Source organism: Acipenser ruthenus, chromosome 7, assembly GCF_902713425.1.
Source record: "Acipenser ruthenus chromosome 7, fAciRut3.2 maternal haplotype, whole genome shotgun sequence".
Taxonomy (NCBI): Eukaryota; Metazoa; Chordata; class Actinopteri; order Acipenseriformes; family Acipenseridae; genus Acipenser; species Acipenser ruthenus.
The window spans coordinates 64,301,035-64,324,132 of record NC_081195.1 but is presented as its reverse complement, the minus strand read 5'-3'; the positions used below and the strand labels follow the sequence as shown (position 1 = coordinate 64,324,132).

General features: G+C 38.4%; 1 protein-coding gene across 14 annotated transcripts in view; it reads right to left on the bottom strand.

Moving 5' to 3' along the window:
• Positions 1–23,098, bottom strand: part of LOC117971779 (liprin-alpha-2) — a 178,168-nt gene that overhangs the window by 7,578 nt on the left and 147,492 nt on the right. For 6 of the 14 annotated variants that reach the window (XR_009329204.1, XM_059027571.1, XM_059027572.1 and 3 more), the window contains 13 exons: positions 21,171–21,309; positions 19,609–19,832; positions 18,472–18,709; positions 17,544–17,573; positions 17,155–17,285; positions 15,772–15,950; positions 13,321–13,402; positions 8,879–8,960; positions 5,914–6,114; positions 2,568–2,630; positions 1,347–1,376; positions 683–772; positions 292–467 (listed from right to left, as the gene is read on the bottom strand). Coding sequence is in view for 13 of the 14 variants with exons in the window: in XM_059027571.1 (XP_058883554.1) it covers positions 292–467; positions 683–772; positions 1,347–1,376; positions 2,568–2,630; positions 5,914–6,114; positions 8,879–8,960; positions 13,321–13,402; positions 15,772–15,950; positions 17,155–17,285; positions 17,544–17,573; positions 18,472–18,709; positions 19,609–19,832; positions 21,171–21,309 (1,665 nt within the window). In the remaining variant the exon portion in view is untranslated. The remainder of the gene's footprint in view (positions 1–291; positions 468–682; positions 773–1,346; positions 1,377–2,567; positions 2,631–5,913; positions 6,115–8,878; positions 8,961–13,320; positions 13,403–15,771; positions 15,951–17,154; positions 17,286–17,543; positions 17,574–18,471; positions 18,710–19,608; positions 19,833–21,170; positions 21,310–23,098) is intronic. The other 8 variants (XM_059027580.1, XM_059027574.1, XM_059027575.1 and 5 more) reach the window with 3 other exon arrangements.

Genomic DNA, 23,098 nt, shown 5'->3' with positions numbered 1-23,098 from the left:
TATGTACATTTAAACAGTTTTACATAACTACAGTACATTGTAAATGCTTGTTGTATTGTAAGTTCTTCAGCTTTCTTTATGCCTTAACTAACTTCTAAAAATACAATACAAAAATAAATTTCACATTGCTTAGGTCACCACTGTAAACTGTCCCCAGCTGATTCTTCTTGGTTAAATAAAGAATGTAACTGATGACATTGGGCTGCATGGCCCCGTGTATAATAAGGGACCTGATCAGTTCCAGGATGTGCTATTGAAATCCCAGTCAAAGAGATGGAGAAGACGACTTACCTGTGGAAGCTGTCCACCATTTTAAGATGGACTCTGAGGTCCTTCTTGGTTAGGTGGTCCAGCATTCTGGCATCCACGAGGCACTCCATGAAGTAACTGCGGTACTGAGGTAATCCCAAGCTTGGGAGCCATTCATTTCCGATCCATTCATGATTCATATCACCATAGGCCAGTGTCTGCAACAATACAGCACCCGATTGGTGTAAATGTCATCTTGACAGGGCATGAACTACAGGGAGACTATTCTGGTTGCTTTCAAGGTTACAGACTACTTACTGCACATATAAACTAACATACGCATCTAAAAACTGCCCTAAACCAGTATTAACAACACACTACTGCCAGTCTCTGGGACCTTCTACTCAACAGGCACACACAATTAGCCTCTAACCTTGGTGTAATCCGGTATTAGACTTGGGCATAAAGGGAGAATGATTTCAATCTTCGGTGCTCGGGTTCCCTTACCTTTCCCTGTAATGCTCTCCATTAAAAAAATAAGGGGAAAAAAAACAAACACACTAAAAGAAACCCCAAAGTAGTTCAATAAGCATTTCACTTAAAAAAACAAAAACAAAAAAAAACACAACTTTGGTGAAATCTTCGGCTCCAGCAAGGGATGTCACACTACACTTCCCTCTCACAACTCGGTGCTAAAAAGTGTTTGCAGTTAGAAAAATGGGAGCTGGTGAAATACAGTTTGCGAACTCTCTCTTCTCGGAGCAATCATTTATGGCCAAGGTTTAAAATTGCATGTATAAAAGGCACAAACTCAGCATAGATAAAACTGCTCTAATTGTATTCTGATAAACCTTCAGCTCTTGCTTTATTCAATTAGGTGAACAGCTTGTGGGTTGTCATGGTCATAAAAACAAACTCATAAACATGCAAGATTCATCACAAAGTGTGAATCTAAGACTGTATTATTACTTCGGGATAGAAGACAATTACATTTCTACCACTAAAATATGTGTTTCATAGACAGAATGCAAGCTCTTGTGTTGGTACAAAATTACTTTCCTGTCCAGAGAAGAAATTTATATAAAAAAAAGTCATACCTGTGCCCAGCTGCCTTCCTCTGACTCCTTCTGTAGTGTCAGAAAGCAAAGGGTCAGAAATAATCAGCAAGCAGACAAATAGATACATAAACAAACGTATCAGGTAGTCAGTAGTATTAACACACTAGAAAAATACAACCTGTAATCATATATACTGTGCATAAGCAAGCCTCACTTCAAACTACAGGCAGCAAGGACTTCAAACAACAGCATTGAGCATAGATATATGTAATGAGCTTGCTTGACTCACTTCTCAGCAATTTGAAAAATACCATATTGTTAATCGTACTAGGAATGATTTGGGTCCCAGCTTTCACTTCTGAAGAAAAAGCTATTTTACAATCATTTGACAGTGAAAGAAATGGCATCTCTGAAACCATACTTGCTCTAAATGGAAAGCATTTGTATTACTGCATTCAAAACTAAAACCTTTGGTAGGAGTAATAGCCTGTGTACAGTAATACATGTTGTAATACATGCTGTAACTACCTTACCATAGTGGCTAAGGGGTTTTCATATGTTAAATGTGTTTTTTTGTTTCCTTTGGTCTGTGTATAACAGAGGTGATGCTATAGCAGTGCGTCTAGGTACAGTGCTCCCTCATTATAATGGGGTCCTTTATACCACAGTACAATTTTTAAGGCAGTATACTCCACAGTTCCATTCCACTGCCACTTGCATTCTATAGCAGAACACAACATTCACTGCAGCATGGACCCTGATTACAGTGTTAAACGGGTAGCACAGTAAAATCAACACAGTGAGCATTCTGCCTTAACTGATACTAAAAAAAAAAAATCATCATTAAAAAAAATGTAAGCACTGCGAGTTTTGTTACAGTATTAATGAACCCATTTCACAAGCTAGGAGTTTTGTGCTACAAAATGATTGTGAAAGAAAATAATTCAGTGAGCAGAAATAATATAACAAAATAAGCCTTTGCGTTCAATTATGGTAATTATGAAACAAACAGCTGTTTAACATACATGAGCTCCAGGTGTGAACCCTTCTCCATACAGATGAGTTGAGTGCTTTTCCAGGTACAGATGGAGCACAATTAGTAAGGTGTGGGGTGGGAAATGGGAAGTGTGGTTTACTGCCAAATACAGTTTATCCTCACCAACACAAGAATGCATACTGAAAAAGCATGAGGCACTATAACTGCAATGTGGAAATATTAATAAAAGCATATCTGAGAAGAAAGAAAGAGGGTTAACTGACCGTTTTGGTTGGAGCCGTTAGATTTTCCATTTCCTCGTGGGTCACCCATACATTGCCTGAAGGCTAATAACAGGGCCCACAGGAGGCAGGTACAATCCACAGGAGGCAAGCAGTGTTAAAGAAGAAAGGCAGCACCACTGTAAGCCAACAGCGTTATAGCATCACAATCAACACACCAGCTCTTCTGCCCACACACAGGGTAGGCTTTCCAGTATATAACACCTCAATGCACTACCATTCAGTTATACTGCAGGGCTGGATAGGACGCCCCTTTAAAACAGACTTACAAACGTAATCACTTAAAATAACTGGGTGACCGGAGCATTTTAGTACAGCACTAATACTTTAGGTACAGTATTTTGTGTTTCTTATTGTATGTTATTTCACTGATGCATGCAGTATTTTGTATAGTAGCCTAATTACTACAGTACTGGTAATTTGTGATTCATCGTTTGGCCTGCTACATATCACAGAAATGTATAGAGTACATATTAACGCACACTATAGAATTTGTTTGCAAGCGTTTTCCCAGCCCTTGGTGCATTGTGGATTTATACTAGACTCCTGCGATAAACGAGGGGATGGAGTACTTTCATTTACTTCTTTTAAAAGCCAGTTTAAATTGTCAATGCATTTGATCACAGTTCAGAAAGGAAAATAGCATTGACTTTCTGCAGGCTGACTGAAGGAATGGTTTAGGCATCGCAATGGGGTTGCTGGAAGAAATGGGATTTTGAGTAAACCTGCACTTTACCTGTCCTGTGCACTTTTACTGTAGTTTAACAGCATTGTTTCTTCAGATTAAGATGGTTACATTTACTTTTTGATGTCAGTTTAATACTACTTGATCTGCACTTAACATAGCTATGGCTATACAATTAAATCATAATTATCCACACTCTTTCTGCTGCTGCAGTATGTACTAGATTGTATGCTACAGGCCCATGATTATTACACATTATTACTCTTTGGGCACACCTCCAAAAAAAAAAAAAAAAAAAAAAGCTTTGCATAATATATTCCATTCCAATTTCTTTTTTTCTGCTCTCTTTGCAGATATCTGTCGATATAACCCTTCCTATAGTTCCATTCACTTTCCCTTATAGTCTACCCTCCATTGCTTTCTGTACAATATAATTCTACTGGGAGGAAGACTGGCATTTTGGTGAAGAGCCCTGTAAAGGAGGAAAAACACAAGATGCTGTGCTTGTATGTTAATGTCCTGCCTGACAGCCCCTTACTTGTGATAATAGGGTTCATTTAGCTCAAGTGGCAGCAGAGCAGCAGGTACACACCGGCCGAGTAGACAGATAATCAGCACAGACGGGGGGTGTTCAAGGTTTCTGAATATTGTTTGTAAAGTTCAGTGCTCCCTTTTAAACCTGCAATAGCTGTTTCATACTTCATGTGCTGGTCTGCCTCTTTCACTCCAGGCTCCAGTCCTGGGGAGAGAGGCTGTCTGCTTCTTAGGAGGTGTGCAGATCTGTTCTGTGCCACACAGAATCTTTGTGTACCAGAAGTGTTACATTACAAAGGGGAAGGAAGCTGAATTTGTACATGCAAAATATATAGTTTATGTTGCATAGAGTAATGGAGGAATTAAAGCACAGCTGAACAGCAGCTTTTAGTCAATACAATCTTACAAAATGGTTGAAATAGGCATTTTCCATACAGGCGCAGTAAGACATTATCAGGTAGAAGGAAAAGAAGGCATAGTGTGGTGCAGCAATAAGTACTTAATGTTAAGAAAATTTTTAGTTTTTAAGGCCTTTGCACACTGGATCCGTTCCATCATTTGGAATCCGTCATCCGAAAAAGTCGTGCGTCAATCCATTGCACACTAGATGCGTTAATATCGTACTTCAGAGCGCTGATATGCAGTAGAGGTTTTGTAGTAAATATACCTAGTTTAGATATTTTAATAACAAATAAATACAATTCTGTTAATTCTTACATAACTTTGAACACAAAAAATGTTAAATGTAGTATAAACTTAATGATCAGCAAACGCTGATGGAAAACGTTTGCTAATTATTATGTTTCTACTAGACTACAAAAAAAACAAAAACACATGATATTACACAACATAGTTGTCATAGCATCAGGAACCATATGACCAATATTTAATTTTTCAAACATTCGCCTGTAATAAATATATATCTAAAAGTTGGGAAGCTAGCAATGAACTACTGAAAGTACTGCCCCTCTTTTCTGACTGTTAAGCCCTGACCACTCTTGCCCTGTCACACTTCTTTCTCTGATATGTGTCTCCAGGTTAGGCCATTGTTTCTTACTTCCTTGACTACAAATGAAATTTAAAAAAAAGTATACGATTGTAATAACCTATACTGCACAAAATCCATGTTATCATGTTTTATAATACATATCAATCATGCCCAAGTCCGCGGCAATGTCTTTCCATATGTGCCCTTTTTTTTTTTTTTATAAAGTCTTTGTAATCTTTGTTGGATTTATCATAAAGTAATTTTTGTTTGGCGACACACAATTAGATTTTCCATTTTGTTCAGGGTACTGCAAGAACCCTCGTGTCTTCCCAGTCGTTTTTCATTGGTCAATGTCATTGTTCCAGTTTGCAAAGGCCTTACTCATTTAATAAACATTAAAAGTGTTTTTTTTTTTTCATAAATTACCAGTCACGACTGGTGAATAATTAAGTTGAGTTGTGCACTGCTCAGGAGATTGAGAGGGGGAGCGTAGGGCAAGTCACCTGCTTTTTTGCATGCAGTTCGTGCGGATTAGAAAAATGCATCACCATGGCAACACTCAAACTGTGGCAGGCTGTAATAGCCCCACCCCCATAAACACACAACTGATGGCTGACTCAGTATGCTAAAGTACTATTCTTTAAAGTATGCCTGCTACTCGCTCATTGCAAGCTGAGTTTTACATTGTCAGTTACAACATAGCTGAATGTGACTCTATATTCTACTAAACAGCTCTCCCCAAGTCAAGGATTTTTATATAACTGTTTTTTATTCTAAAAGCATTCCAAGAGAAGCAAAATACTCAATATTGGATATTAGATTGAATATCTATGATACAATTTTACTAAAGAAATTGTTATTGTAAAATAATCCATTATTAATTATAAGACAATAAACTCTAAAATGATAATTAAATGTAAAAACTACAAAAATAAAAGGCCAGAATGCAAAAAACAGTATCCATAGGGGATTGCAGAGTATTGATGTGGGTCTTAGGCACAAAGACACCTTGCAGCACATATTCAAACAGATACAATGCCAGTGGTATACAGCTGTCCCGGTTGTGCAATGGGGAGGGGTGTAAAACAAGAGCATGCAGACACAGCCAGAGTGTGACTCACTGTTCTCGATGTGGGAGGGGCCGAGGGGCTGGTGAGCGAGACCATTTCCTGGATAGCCAGGCGGAGCTTGAGGCGGTGCAGGGGGTTGCTGATCCCGATCTCCCTCTGGATTTCCGTGTCAGACAGAGCAGACATGATGGCCCCACTCTTCACATTGGCACGGCAGGCTGCCACGTACCAAGCTGGCATCCCGAGCCACAGCTACAAGACAGGGGAAATGGAGAAAAGTTAAATGGGACAAATCTCAAAATTCAATATATATATATATCATTAAGGGATTATTGCCAATCTGGGATTCAGTTTTTTGAGATTTTAAATCCTGGTGTTCATAGACAACATGAATCTGAAACACTTAAACAGAACCACTGTTCTCACAGTAGGAGTCTCTCCATCACTCCAAAGGACAGATGGTTAAATATGCCATTTGGAATCAATAGCACATTCGATTCAAACTGCTATATCCAGACACTGTGAAATAAGTCCATGCATCTCCTTTAAAGGGTCATTAAAGCCAATGTGTCAAACTATGTAAAATAAATCTATATTTTGCAAATCTGCACACTTTTGTTTGCATTCAAAACCTGAACGACAGCTTTGCCTGCTGATGTGCACAGTAATGTGTTGTACAGACAAACATCTTTAGTAAAACATGGATTGCATTAACGTGAAGGCAACAGTCTAATGACACTCCTACAATCTGTAGTTCTTAAATACAGCACAATAGGACAAATTGATAGAATTACTTCATTTTAACAGCTTTATTATATTCCTTTTTTCTGCTGCCCTAAAACGAACTTGGCAAGACGCTGACACCCGAAGGCAAAAACTGGTAATATTAACTGAAAAAAAAGAAAGGCTTGCCACCAGATGTCACTGTTGTGCCATCTAAAATACTTAAATATTAGAAAATGTAGTTTAAAATGGTACAAGTGAAACAATTTTGAATGATAAGTGCCACTTCGTTTTTAAAGCCTAAGCTAGGAAGATAGGAAAACGACAGAACGGTCAAATACATCTCTCTGGTATTGCTATAACTTAGAGACGTGATACTGGCTCTACTAAACATGAGTGGCGAACAGCTCTTGTTTTCAGAACTTAAATAAAACATTATAAAGTGACGTATTGCACATGAGTAGAATGCCGGTGCTTGATAAAAAGCAGTGCATAATGCAATCAATGTACGCAGCTTCTGTACACAAAGTTTAACACTGTTAACATTTTAATCATCTCATTTCATTTAGAGCTGCAATCGTCTTAAATGTGGGATTTAACAGGTCTCATTTTAACAGGTTTCATTAGTTAAACTACACAATTGATGGCTACTACAGTATAAGTCCCCCAGTCTTATTATATATGTCAATAAGCACAAGGTTATCCAGTAGGTCACAATTAACAGGCATTGTGTTGCAAAGCAGAGCTGCTTACCCAATTTACCATCTGAGTTAGCTACAGGTTAAGCAATTTTCTCTATATAAAAAAAAAAATGTAGAAGATGAAAATTACGTGAACTGCACAGTGATGAACAAGAATCTGGTTCAATTCATTGGAATGAATCACAGAAACAATGCAGCAAATGATTTGAATTTGGATGAGTCTAACTGACTGTCTGGCTGAATGGCCTGTGATATATAACACCTCTGTGTTATAAATCATTGTTATTACATGGACTACATTGCTTATAACACAACAATGGATGGTGAAAAGATCAAGTATATTCATAAGAGTAAATGTAGTGCATGGTGATGCCCATTTGAATTTGATTATCTAAATGATGATAAAAAAAATCTAACTTTCCAATGTTTGATATGGTTTGATAATCCAATATGACAGGAAGCGTGAGGCAAGTCCATTGCTATTATAAACATGACATCTGATACCCACTTCAAAAGCTACAATTTAATATGTCCCTATAAATTGTGCTTTGTGTGTCGTGATGAATTATGCCTGGTGGAGTGTTCTGTTTGAAGCTCAAAAGAGCATTAAGGCACATGTGACATTTGTTTAAAAGACCCCTGACAGGTCAGGTTATGTAACAACGCCATTGAAAACCAATCAAAATCAATTGAAAAGGTTTTGCCCTTACTTATTGGACATTACGTCAATCACGTGAATTGGCATTGATTTCCCCCCACCACCACCACTGTTAGGAAAGCATTTTTTTTAAAGATTCCTAGTGAAAGATAGTGACTAAACTTTAAGGCCAGAGATGTCCACAATCTGAACATACTTTATGTATGAGCAATAAGCTCTCAAAGCACTTAAATATATCCAAAAACGTTACAAATCTTTGACTAAGACGTTAGCAATCTCATATTAAAAAATGTTTTCAAAGAGAAAATACAGTGTAATATTCTTGAAAAAGCTCAAGAGCGGTGATGGTTGTTTAACAGAGCTCTAGGACAGGTGTACTGAATATCAAACTGTATTTGATATTCAGTACACCTGCATAAAAATAACTTTCTAATGTTTTAGGATAGGTTTTTCACGTCAATATTATTTAAATGAATAAAGCCTGTTGATTGTACTACTGTATTGCCCATCAAGTTTATTTATATCTTATAAACATTGACTGTGGTTAGAATAGAAAAGTGACAGTAGCATAAAAACACTGCAAGTACAACAAAAATAACTGAATCTCCAGCTGCTTACTAGAAGGAAGACACTAACATACAGTAGTCATGCAATCAATACACAAGCCCCCCTGGAATTCCACCAGCAAGAGCACACAATCCATTAGTTCATTGAGTTGTTTCCACCACTGCTCTTTATCCACTCCCAAGCCCATGCAGATACCCTGTAGCAATCAAAGTTGCTCCAGAATGGAGCATCATGGCTACTGGACCCTCCTATCTGATCAAGTTTGCAAAATGCTTATTTTTCCACCATTTTTGATGTACTACAGGTTTCTTGTAAAACCAAACTTAACCATCTGTAATAGACAATCTGAAAGCACATAGTAATTTACCTCCAGCCACGCCACTACAGTGGGCCCATCCCACTGTGCGAAAGGCAACCCCTTTCTGCGAGCTTCCTCTAGAAGTTCATGCCTGTGGGACAGATAGGAGACAATTCTATGAAACACACTGGCAAGAAACCATGTACGCAAAACTGTACCCAGTGATGATCTCTGGCAATGCTATGAAACACACTGGCATGAAACCATGTACGCAAAACTGTACCTAGTGATGATCTCTGGCAATGCTATGAAACACACTGGCACGAAACCATGTATGCAAAACTGTACCCAGTGATGATCTCTGGCAATGCTATGAAACACACTGGCACGAAACCATGTATGCAAAACTGTACCTAGTGATGATCTCTGGCAATGCTATGAAACACACTGGCACGAAACCATGTATGCAAAACTGTACCCAGTGATGATCTCTGGCAAGTAAGGCTGAGGTGATGCATCCATCCATCATATCATTTCATCACCATCAATGATAAAGCCCATGCATTGTGTTTTTGTGTGTATGTGTGTTATTTTTGACACTGCTTCCACTGCCTGCTTGAGTTTTTTACTATGCGCATTCGCACCTCGTTCAAAAAACATAAGGCAATTGTATCTAGGTTCATTTTATACCACTACACATAAATGATGATTGCTTTCCAAAAGTAGCCCACTTGGACAGAGGAAGCACCTCAGCCCCCTGCGAGCAGCAGATTGTAAACAAACTGCATTTCTCTTTAAAGCAGACAATGTGGACGCTGTCTTGTTTCTTAAACACAAAATAGAAGAAATGGACACTAAGATACAGGCCTGTTTTTTGTACCTAAGTTATGTTACTGTTGCTGAAGATGAACCATCTGTTACTTGGAATTACTTGATTAATTATTCTGTTGATTATGTTAGTGCTTTCATCACCACTTTTCAAGATGAAAATAAGGTAAGATGTTGTACATAATCTTATTTCATTTACAGTAAATCAATGTAATAGTTGTAATAGGATATCGATGCATTGATGATAAAAAAAAGAGGCATCGTCCCAGTCTTCCTGGCAAGCAGTTGCAGCTTTCTTGAAGTCCAGTGAAGTGGACCTATTTATAACTGACTTAACACATTATACGATACAGATTTTGAAGACACCAGATACCACAATACACAATACTTCTGCTTTAAAACAAAGTGGTCATATTTAGCCATGATTTGTCTAACAGTATTTTGGTATCAATTGTTTACTTCTGTTGTTAAGTTTAAATCTTGTCATACTAAAGTGCATAATACAAAAGTGTTCCTAGTGAGACATATATACAGTACTGTGGCTTTGCTCTGAAAATCCAAACTCATCTTCCAGCTCTGCAAATCACATTGTTAGTGGATAGTTCCAGCTGATTTGAGATGAAGCGTTCCAAGTAATGTAGATTATAATGGTTCCTAACTGCGTAGCTGTGAAAGCTGTGACAAGCACCCACATCAGACTGTTCAAAATGAGAGTAAATTGGACTGTATCAAAGGGATCAGATACATGTCATTCTGCATTGCTCTCTGCTGTTCTAATTTATAACAGTCAGGTCCTCAGTTAAGGCTTTACAAATCATCAAGAGAAGAACGTACTTAGTTTTGGAGAAATAAATTTAACATATTGCTAAAAATCATGCTGGGACAGCCTTGTATCAGCCTGATCAGACAGGGTTAGCTTTATTACTTAGACATATTCACAGCAGATATTTAACAAGTCAGCTACCTTAGTTAATTGTGACGGACATAAGAAACATCAGTCGAATGTCTTGTACTGTAGTCGATCATTTCATTCAGTTTTATAACAGGACCGCACTTGCTGATAGCTCTTTTTGTGTTCTGCTCTTTGAGGGTTGATCGGCAGTGGTGTTTTCAAAGAATTTAGAAACTGTGATGATTTCAGTGTGGTTATTGCTTGTATGGTGTTGCATCTCCCATGGTGTTTCTGTGTTCCTGCTTAAGCTAAACAGTGGGCTAAATCCATCTCAAGCAGTCTCCAGATGTCTTCTTCTCAAATTGTTTTTACTCAAAAACATTCCTACATATCCTTTTTTTTCAGGAAACATACAGTACAGCAGGGCTGGAGCAGGATAAATGGGCTTCAAAACCACAGGGAAACACACCTCCTTGTTTCACACACACATGGCTAATGAGGGAAGAAAATGGTTCAAACATTTACAAGTAAACAGTTAAAAGACATGACACCCTATAACCAGGTCAGGTACTGGTTATATTTTATGACTGAAAAAACAACATTAGAAAAGGGTACAATCAATCACACACATTGAGAATGGATGACCACTGCGAGGGAGGCCAGGCTCCCAGGCTGAGGTCTTCTTTTCCTCAAAAGCAAGTCTGTAAACTTGAGTCCCAGAAATCGATACAATGTATAGTGTACCGAGTTCTTTCAAGGGAGAACACCCATTCACTGTAAATTAAAACAAGGGGATGGGGGGGAATGTGAACAGTCATGAGACGTGATGACAGCTCCGGTACCAGTTGCTTTTCCTTAGCGGTGGATACAGTGATGTTATTAATAGGCAATGATTGCACACACAGGAAAGAAACAACAGCATGCTGCCGACAATGAAGATGCTCAGCAGCCTCAGTGATCACACTTACCCAGATGTGCTTTATTAATTTGTTTCATGTGATGAGGAGAGATGGATGGGAAACAAAAGCACACACATATTATTGAATATATGCCATCAATACGCAGAGCAAGCAAGAGCAAGCAACAAGCTGCAGAAAGCAAGTTATTAAAGAGGGACTCTGGGGTGCGGGGGGTAGCATCTCCGATCTTCAGGAGCACACTAGCACACACACACACAGCACAGGCTGAGATAGTAATGTCGCCATCCAAACCGTTTATGGCTGCGGCAAAGGATAGTAAAGCAAGGGAGATCTTAAAACCTTAAGGGAAAAAAAAAGTTTTTGTTTTTTGTGCCTCATGCAGGATGACAACAGGTGGTGCGTTGAGAATGGACTGGGGTGCTCTGAAGGTAATCAGGCTTTTCTTTGGTTACATCTTGGGGACCATGGGGAGATTTTTCAAATTTTTCTCCAGGTAAAATTACAGGTCACTCACCACAATTGAAAGTCATTATTAGAAATTCAGAAGGATAATATGGCAAGCAAAGGATTAAAGAAAATAATTTAAAAAGCATTTTGCATGTCAGGGAGGTTTTGTGTCACTCTCTGACAAGCTGCACGATGCATACTAGAGCCAGAAAAGAAGAAATGTTATGAAGATATACTTACTAATAATTGTAAAAATGTGAAATAACTGAATAGGTTAAAAGTGAAGCAAACGTGTTTGTCCTGCAGCAGTTCTGGGTTTCATGGGGTGTCATAGCTTATAGTTTCACCAAAATCTGTAACACTTTGTAAACCAGAGCAAGGCTTTAATCACAACTGCTTGAAAAGTAGGATATAAATGCTGCCAACTTGGCAAGGCTGTCTTTGTTAATGAGACAAAAGGACATTAGATGCTCATCCAACCATGTACAAGTGACTGTCTCTCTTGACAATAATTAAAAACACATTAAAAAATGGTTGGTAAACCTTTCTAATTCCAATTAGTGTACCAACCAAGTGGGGTTGGACAATAGTGCATGGCACGGGCATGTAAGGTCAAATCAATAGGACAGACTTTGAATGAATTGTTTGCATTTTATTTTTTTCCTTCCATAATGCGTATTTTTTTTTTTTTTATAAATTTAGTCGTCGCCAATTATTTTACCCCGATTTTCACCCCAATTTAGCATGCCCAATTATTATCTGTATCCCCGGCTCACCGCTCACAACCCCCGCGCCGACTCGGGAAACGGAGGCTGGAACACGCGTCCTCCGAAACGTGCTCCTGCCAAGCCGTCATTTTTCGCACTGCAGATCCACAGCAATGCCACCAGACCTATAGTGCCGGAGGACAACACAGATCTGGCGGCTCTGCTGCAGAGCCACAGGCGCCCTATCGGCCACAGGGGTCGCTGATGCGCGGTGAGCCGTGGATTCCCCTGCCGACCTAAGCCCTCCCTACCCGGGCAGCGCTCAGCCAATTGTGCGCCGCCCCCTAGGAACTCCCGGTCACGGTCAGCTGTGACATAGCCTGGATTCGAACCTGCGATCTCCAGGCTATAGGGCACATCCTGCGCGGAGCGCCTTTACTGGATGCGCCACTCGGGAGCCCGCCCCATAATGCGTATTTAAGATTTGAACATTTGAAAAGACCAGTACACTGCAGCTGTATAGCCTGTGGGTGCGGCCCATGGTGCTAGCCAGGTGCTTTGCATCACTAATGTGCCTGGCTGGAGCGTGACAGTATAGTATAAAGGACTCAAAACGACATTTTGTTTGGGTGTTTGTACTGTGTGCATGTTACATGTTTTTATAATACAGATTTGGGGTTTTATGTTAACAAGCATACTTGTATGTCAAGCACTTACTTCTTCTTTAGCCTCCTGTCTTTTTCTGCTTGGGTCCCAAGTTTTCCTAATCCCACAGCATCCTGTCCACCAAGCTCGGAGTCTGCCATATCAGGAAAACAAAAATACCAGACAGTCAGTGGACCTGCAATACCAACAAAAGTCTGAAGCTCACAGCTTCAACCCATCACCTGATAACAGAACAGAACAATACCAATACAAGCTGTACTGTACACTGCATGTTAACAACATTTACTCTCTATCACATCCCAGATCAGTCAAACAGGAGAGACAGTTACTCTCTATCACATCCCAGATCAGTCAAACAGGAGAGGCAGTTACTCTCTATCACATCCCAGATCAGTCAAACAGGAGAGGCAGTTACTCTCTATCACATCCCAGATCAGTCAAACAGGAGACGCAGTCAGCAGAAGAGACATTTGTCTTCATCTTCTTGCTGTTCACACATAACTATAACACACCCAATCCTATGGAACTGTACAAATACTACAAGAAATACATTTCTGTAATATGCAAACCTACTTATGCAGCAAAACAAAAAAAAACAAAAAAAAAATTCTAAACATTTACTTTGCAAACAAGTAAGACACACTTTTGTACACCGTTTCACCCTTGACTGGCATCACATCACATTCAGCCAGTCAATTAAAACCTGGTAAAATAGGCACTAGAATTTCTCTAACTGCAAGAGAGACACTTTAGGTTACTGAAATATCACAAGCAGAGATCCTCAAAAACAGAACCTGAACAGAAACTACAGCACAGTAATTAGGGTTAATGACCAACAATGCATGCAGTCCTTTGTCAGGAAATCATTAAAACAGCATATAGGTCCACCACTGTTTAGATTAAAAACCGAGCTCATGGTTGCATTGCATTGTTTCTTTGAATACCCTGAATGTATTTTGTTGATGTTCTATTATTTCATTATTGTGCTCTACATGTTTAGCAACCAGATTAAACAACCACCCTTATGTACTTGCAGCTACACATGACAAATAAATTATGTATAGAACTAATGAATTCGGATTGCCGCATATACATGTTTTCAGAATGTGATTAGGAGCAGACTAAGAGAAATTCCCATTTTAATAGTAGCCAGAAAAAAATCCCAAATTGCTGTGAGCTTGTCATTTCTGGAATGCTCCTCGATTGTTTCTTACATTTAAAAAGGTTAGCAATGATACCCTGAGCTCTTACTCCCCTGTAGGTTGCTCTCATTTTTCATTTTCTTTCTTTTAAAAAAAACAAATTATATATATATAAAATTAGGCCCTTAAAATGACACAGGGATCAGATATCAGTGCTCAGGTTATAAAACATTCACATTCTACTGTGCCCTTTTCAGCCAAAGAAACAGCATCCTGGGATTCCGTGCCACAACACTAATGAGGAACATTTCAAAAGAAACTTTTGCATCAAGGTTAACTGTCAGTTCCAATGCAAATCTTTCAAATGCAGTTTAACATACAGAGTATAGACTGATTTAGTTACAGTTTATGATAGACAGAGCTTTCAAATGACAGCAAGATAAGGAAGAGGCTAGATTTACAGACCTTTGTGGATTTTAAAATAGAAGTTTTACATATGTTAAAAAAGGTGCGTTATCTGATAAAGACGAGTGCGGAAGCAACATATCAGCCAAAGTCTGCATTTGAAAGCTTGCTGCAACTGTCATCACAATCAGCGCTACCCTTTTTGTTTTGCAGCCACTAGAAACCGGATATGGAACAGTGCATAATAGAAAATGATTACAGTAAAGTTTAAATATCACATATCATTTGTATAACACACAAACAATGCAAAATCCAGTAAGCTGAAATAAAAAATGGACCGGAGATCTGTGAGCACAGTCCTTCTGGTACCTTGGGGGTGGTCATTACTGCGTCAAAGGCTCGGTGAGCAACTTTGGTATACAATATTCAGGATTCGGGTCTTTAGGAGGTAAATACCCATTGGGTAATGGTTACATTTCATACTTGAAAGGGAATATATTGGCACAGTTTTGGAAGAGAAGAACAGCTTGTAATTTCATATAAAATACCTAGTACCACAACAGGTTAAAGAAAGCTCAGTTTACATGAGCTGCTTTCGGGTAGTTTGCTATGGTTTCACTTCCTGGGTTATTTCACTTTAGAAGTGTCTTTGGGGTCAAAGCATGTCCCCTCCTTGGTGGAAACAGCTGACTGGTTAAATGACAGGAAATAAGGTGTGGATTTCAGTTTCACTACTCTCTGGGTGAAATGACCAAGGAACTGTAACTACCTGAAAGTAAGATGAAAATACACTGTAGCTTTCTTTAACCCAGTATTGTACCATATATACCACATACAATATGTATTCAGTAACGTGTGTTTCAAAACTGCATGTTAGATCTACGGAAAAAAGAAAGACTTCTAGAATTATTTTGTTAGCTACACAACCTCTAAGATAAAAGGGACAGATACTAACCCTGTCCTGGTCCACCATAATCTTTGTGGAGTTGTGCAAGTCTTCCCTTCTCCTTTTTGCCAAACAAGCGGCCTATTGATGATTTGATTCCCTTTTTCTTTGGAGCTTTGTGAAGAGAGTCTTGGCTGCTGGTGACACTGCTGAGTGCAGTGGCTTCAGCTTCCAGTGTAGCAGATACACTGCAAAAAGAATGAACATGGTTTGAGGGAGATGTCTTTAAAGAACAAAGTCTGCAACATACATTTTATCACCCAATTAAATCAACATTAGCTCTGGCTATTGATTACACAGCAAATCTGGTGTTTACAGATATCATCAGAATGCACAAACAACGCTATCCACAGCCCGGTATATGAATTCAGCTCACTAAAGATTATGACTCTTTTTAGAAGAGAAAAGCTTAATCATCTGCCATCAGAGGGCTTAGTGCATAAGTTGGTATGTGGCTATAGGGTTCTCTTTTACTGTACATAAATGAGTAATACATCAATGACATTGTCTTCATTTCTAATATACTATACCACTTGCAGGGAAGTTCAACATGAGATAGCGATTTCATTTTGCAGCCAACACAGGTTCATTTTGAATATTTTCTATATACAGTATATATCCATGTAATCTGGTGGCAAACCTGGTGTTAATATCCTAAACTAAGTTTTCACAATCATTATTTATTACCGTTTCTGCAGGCATTAATATTTGTCATGTTTTCCTTTTTTCTTTTTTAAAACAATCTCACTGTTTTAGGGGGTAAGAAATGACTGTTACACATTGGTCTTATTACAGAAACTCTTTCTTGCTTGGTTTTACTCAGCCCGAATGGTAAAATATGCTGGTGCCTTCATTACACATGCTAAAAAACAGTAATTAGGCCAACAATAACAGTAATAAATGATAAGTGACAACATATACCACATAATAATATATTAATTTAAGCTTAGATAAACCAGCCACAAGCAAAAAATTAAATAAAATCTATAAAACCACATAATCTTCTGCAAAACCATCCAAAGCCTGTAGATGCATTGGACAAGCAAAGTAAACAAACCACAAGAAAGTAATGTGCCATCAGTTAAAGGGAAATTATACTCATTTAACCAGACAGAGAGCACATTTACTCACAAGGTCAATTTAAGCACAAAAAAACACGAATACACACTAATAAAAACAGTTATTCTACAAACACACACAAAAAAGAAATACATTCATTCAACTCAAAGTACATGCGTTTTAAGAATGTCTTGTGACATAAGAATAACTGGAATCTCTTAAGACTGTCCTGTGACATGACAATGAGAATAACTGGAATCTCTTAAGATTGTCCTGGGACGTGACAATGAGAATAACTGGAATCCCAACTAAGACAGATGCTGTGAAGCTCACCCCTTGGCATCGTTGTGGTGGGACGATGGCAGTGTGTGCGTCATTCGAACTTGTCGGGGGGTGGCAGGAGGAGACGTCTCACACTTTATAGTGGCCTTGTCTTCTCGACCATCCTCATCAACTGCTGCAATCTGAGGGCGGTTCAAAGTAAGTTACTCCACTTCAAACTGAAACTGAAACATTATCCAACACATGTCTCTGCGGGTATCAGTTTGTTAAAAATAGTACAGTACACAATGTAGCCTGCTTTGTTCTAGATAATAAATAAACATTTTCAGTAGATTAATTTAGAAATGTGTTGAATAACCTTTGTGCTGCACTGACAATATCAAGATGGTACTTGCTAAAATAAATTGCATAAAAATTGTAAATATGTTGTGAAACAGTACCTTTCTCCTGTGTTTCCTTAAATCACTGGGCTGCAAGGCAACAGAGAAAAAGGATACAAATTATAGTATTGAAAAATACTATACAATCACAAATAGAAAAACCTCTCAGTTTCACAAGTACTCTTAGAGCCTTCAGCATCGAGCAATTTCTATATATATATATATTACACACACACTTATACATTTACTTATGCTCACCAATGATCGTAACTTATAACAGTTTGGAATGGGAAATTGACAATTTTCAAACTCCTGAGTTAGGTGTGTTTACATCATTTTACAGTAGAAAACAAAAATATAAAATATAAATCTGAAGCAATATAGATTTAAAATAAATCTTTAGATGTCCCGGAATGGCTTTTTTTTTTTTAATAAAATGAATGCTGGCTTGGATTAACTCAAGGGTATTCAGGGATAATTCCACTTTCAAATCTTTTAAAATCCCTCAACTGAATGTTCTGTAGTTTTAAACAATAAATCAAACTATATAAATGTATTGTTGATCTTTTGATATTACCTGACATATAGTTACACAAACCAATAATCTCAGTTAAACAGAAATCAGTCCTTTCTATCTTTATCAACTGCTATTAGTATGCATGTCATTGTGATAGCATGGTATGGATTATAGGTCCATTTGGATTACAAGAATTCATATTAGCAAGTCTACTGTATTTGGCATTTGGTGTAGATTTCTTTGCCCCTTCCAAACTATACTTAGTTTCTGCTCTAATATTTGGGATTAAGGAAAAAGTAATGGAGCTTATTCCTTTTACATTCCACACTAAATTGCACAACCCCACTGAAAACACTGACCCAGTCAGTCTCAGCACTAGTATGTAGTGAGAATGGCTATAAATTCTGCATGTTGTATAGGATTGTAGTCGCATTTCAATTTCCGTAAATGATGGCCTTAAAAAAAGCTTACCAGGGTCATGACCCCCATGCGGTCTTTTTCTCTGGCTGGGCTACGGGGGGTCAGTTTGGGAGTGGAGTGGCCGCTGGGCGGTGAAGAGCTAGCCAGGGAGGAGGCGGTGACTGAGCCAGTGATTGAGGTCTCTGGGTGAACTCGAGCCAAGTTCAAGCCTTCCAAACTGACGCTGGCTACTCGGCTCTCAATCTCCTCCGCCCGCAACTCCGTCGACTCCTTCTCTTCCTGGATCAAACTGAAACCACGAGTTGAGAACACCATTACGCACACACACACACGCACGCACAGACACGCACACATATATATATATATATATATATATATATATATATGAGCATAATTTAGGTATTTTATTTAATATCATATAGTCTACCAGAAGCAATAATAGTAGTACAGTATTTCATGTTAGATTTCAAAATATCACATTTTTTAATTTTTGTCAGTTTTTCGTTAAGTATATGAAAAACTCCAAAGCAGTATGTAATTCAATATGCTAATGTAACATTATTTGACAGGTTTCATTTGACTTTATGAAGCAAAATGTGTTAATTCTATCAGGTGATGTGAAACTTTTGGCCATAGCCATATATCTTATGATGTAGTGTTCAAAGTTATATATTAACTACTGTACACTACTATTATACATTGTACATACATATAAATATATTGGCCAATGCCTTCATCAACGTATCTGTTTTTAGATGTAATTGCAAATTAAAATGTGATTTTTTTTCCCCCCTACATTGTTTCCAGTAGGGCCCCATACAGACCTTTCTACTGTACTCATAAATCGGCTGTGGCATAAATCACAAGGAGCGGCAAACCTTTGAAGCAACGCGCCCTGACTGCCGGCAGCACTGTTAATAAATTAATTTGTGTCTGTGATTAATTCATTCTGATCCCCACTGAAGCTGGAGGCATCAGCTAGAATTAGCTGAACAGGTATGAAACAGAGGGTTTTTGTGCCATCCATTGGTTCAAGAGACAGCCCTGATTTAGACCATATCAAACCTGTTTTGGATAGTCATGTTCAACCACACAGTCAACAGCAGTGAGTTGTTCAACAGTAATGCACACAAGGTACCAGAAATGTACAGTTCTGTTGAACTCTGAGACAATGTTTGTGCCAGTTACCGGATCTCTCTGTTGATTGCATCAAGCTGTTCTTGAAGCATCATGGCAAGCGTCTGGGCATCAGAGTGTCCACCAGGAGAGAGGAGGTCCATGGAGCTAAAGATGGTTTCTCTGTCATCGTCATCGATGTCGGACATTTCAGTGTCGCTTTCAAAGGGGTGGTGGCTTCCAAGGACACTGATCTGCTGAGGCTGACCCCACTCATGGTCCCCAAGTGACTTGGCCTAGTGTAGATTTATTAAATAAAATTGAGAGGCTAGGTGGCAAAGCTGAATAGTTCACTAGCCTTGCACATCTGGAGCACAGGGTTTGAATCTGGCTCTGGCTTAACCACCATCTAATGCAGCACAATTGTCTGTCCCTGCTTGAGAAAGGTCAAGGATTGAGTGTCAAGTCAGCTTACAGAGCTGAGAAGGGAACCTGCTAACACTGTGTCAGCCAGCAACAGTGTCATCTTTAAAGAATGAACAATTTCGAAAATACTGTATTAAAGTGTATTTTTATATATATTTTACCTATGTGTCCTGGGTTACTTATTAACAAGAGTATTGGTGCAGAAGCAATTTCAGTACCTAAAATCAGGTGGCCTCTGGACAGGCTTATAAGCAGATTTGTGCTTATGTAATTTGAAAAAAAAGTATGTATGTAAATAAATAAATAAATAAATAAATAAATAAATAAATAAATAAATAAATAGTCTCTGCATGCATGTTGGACCGACAATGCCAGGTTTGTGTTATTATGAATTCATGCATTTGAGAGCACTTATATGCATTGATTACAGACCCATCATATTTGGATGACTTATGCATTCATAAAAGCTTTATTGGTCCCTGCTGTACCTTAAAGTCTTTTAGTCTAGGGAAAATGAACATTAGAATCAGCGAATCTTTCAACTTAACGTTCATGTTTATGCTTGCTGCTGCTTAAATGTAATAATACATTTAATGAAACTAAGTTAAAGTGATGACAATGCATTACAGAATCTTATTAAGTCCAAGTGCTTTTTTAAACAGTGTAATAAAACACTAGCCATCCAGTCCCCTTATTGTTGTACGCCAGATACATAGACAACAGGCATATTAAATACCAAGAGACACAAGCGGGGTATGATTAGGAATGAAAAATAGTATTTGGCTATATCTTACTTTGAAGAAAAGACGACTTCAAGTTCAAGTTAAGGGAATGTTGACTAGTAGGGTGAAATCACTTCCTGTTTCCAACTGCTTTTATATTCTTTAATTCCAATGGGATTTCAGCAGCTCTACCTAGTGGTTGAACAAGTGTAGTTTCTCTGAATGGTCTGTAGCAATACACTTCAATTGCAGCATCACACTAGAAGAGAAGTCAGATCTGAATGTGCTCAGCTACTCTGTACTGCAGGTGGACTAATTCCAGAGGATGCAAGAGCAGACATTCCCCGTACTGGTGTGTGCCTAAATTAATAGAGAGCAATCAGGCTGAAGAAGACATCATTGATCTAGACATGCAATACTGAGGAGCTTCTCCCAGGCTGTATTGTGAAGATTATTTTTGTTAAACAGGGAAACACAAGGACTCACCTTCTGGTCGTCTATCCGCACACCCATACGGCCCCTCCTAGGTCTCCTTATTACTTTGGCAGACCTGTAGTGATCGGACTGGCTGTCAGCAAGGGAACCCATTGAGTATCTCAGCTCCCCTGAAGTGTCCAGATGAGTCCTGAGATAAGACGCAAGACATATTTCAAACTATTAAAACATTACAGTATATTTCAAAACTACACTATGTATTCGTAACAAATGTCCATGAAAAGTTTCTAAAGTACCTCAGCAACAAATGACATTTACCAAACATGCTGTAATGCTAAAAAGAAAATGAGATAACCGCTTTGACAAGAAGTGTCTTTCGTGGTAAATTGATCTTTGTCGTAATTAAGGATGTTGTAAATACAATAAAAGTAGGCGCGCAGCTGTACTATTCACATGGTAAATGTATCGTTATATAGCTGCTTTTTATATCTATTATTTACATGTGGGAAAGGGAAAGCGGTTAGGTTATAGGGGGCAGAGTGTGAACTGAGACAAAACCAGTCTCTTGTTTTCATATAATTTTCCATGAAAAAGATATGAAGTAAATACATGCATATATTATGCAGACGCTACCTGCCCAATTGGTACAGACTAGAGTCTGATCATACCAAGATCACACACAGAAGCAGTGGCTGAATCTCCTGAATTACTTCTTTCCACTAACCAGGAGACATTGAAATGCTTTCTACACAACAGGCTCAAATTAAGCTATTTTATAAAAGGGAAAACACTTCGTGGGATTGTGCAGGAAGGGACCTCATGTTGGTACAACAAAAAGGAAAAACAAAGTTTGGCGCACTCTTCCAATTCGATGCAGCACTTGGGCACTTTTGATATATGCGAGTTATCCCTTCTTAAGATTAGATGGAGTATTATGTGCAAAAGCATACTAAATAGAAAATGGCAAATGTATAACATGTTCCTGCTTGTGATTCCGAAAGAAAAACTACATTTATAAGCAATTTGTAAATACATACATAAATCTGGGGTGTATGGAGTGCTGCATTTCACAATAACTTCTTAATGTCACAGACATCATTACATAGCAAGCCTTTGAGGCTAGCGACAATAAATAAAAGTCTGCGTCAACATGATTTATAATGGAGTTATAAATCATGTTATAATGGAGTTAGGCCTGGAGTTTAATATTGATGTGAGGGGTTTTCTTTGTTTGCTGAGGAAAAACGGACTAAACAAATTCTATGTTCTGAAGAAGAACAATAAATCAGAAAGGACTGGTAACCCCAGTAGACTGAGGTTGATAACAGGAGTAAGGAGCTTATATTGTTTCACATTGATATGGCTCAGACAGATTATTATTTGTTGTTAATACTACCAGTACTGTAAATCAGAAATTAGTTGACAAAGCAATTTTTGATGGGTAAATGACTTAGTATCAGTCTATATTACTAGGTGGTTATGTGTTTATTCAAAATAGCTCAGACATATTTTAAAATGTTACTGATGTACAGAAACAAACATCATTATCACAGCTTGGTTGTGGGTTTTTTCCGCTGGTAAATAGTCATGGTGGCTAAGGTCCTCGTTTAGCCACTATACAGTTTCCTGACTCAAAAGCTGGGACCATACTTCTGATATTGTAAATGTGAAGCTTTCTCAGGACGTCTTACAGGAAAAATGTTACTCAATGTATTGTTTGGTCTTTGTTGAACCAGTTCGGTTCTGTACAGGCTATTGGGATGAGAGGGGGGTTTACAGTATAGTAGTGGAGGACTGTGGTTGCACTTAACACTGAAGCACTTTGCTTAAGAGCATCCATCTTATCAGCTCTGCCGTCAAAAGCTGGAGTGGTGTCAGACTGATGATAAGACTGTGAGCTTGAAGGCCAGTGATTTAGAGAGATGTTGGCTGTGGTGAGTGGGGTTGGAAAGAACACAGTGACACAGTTGGTCTTGCAT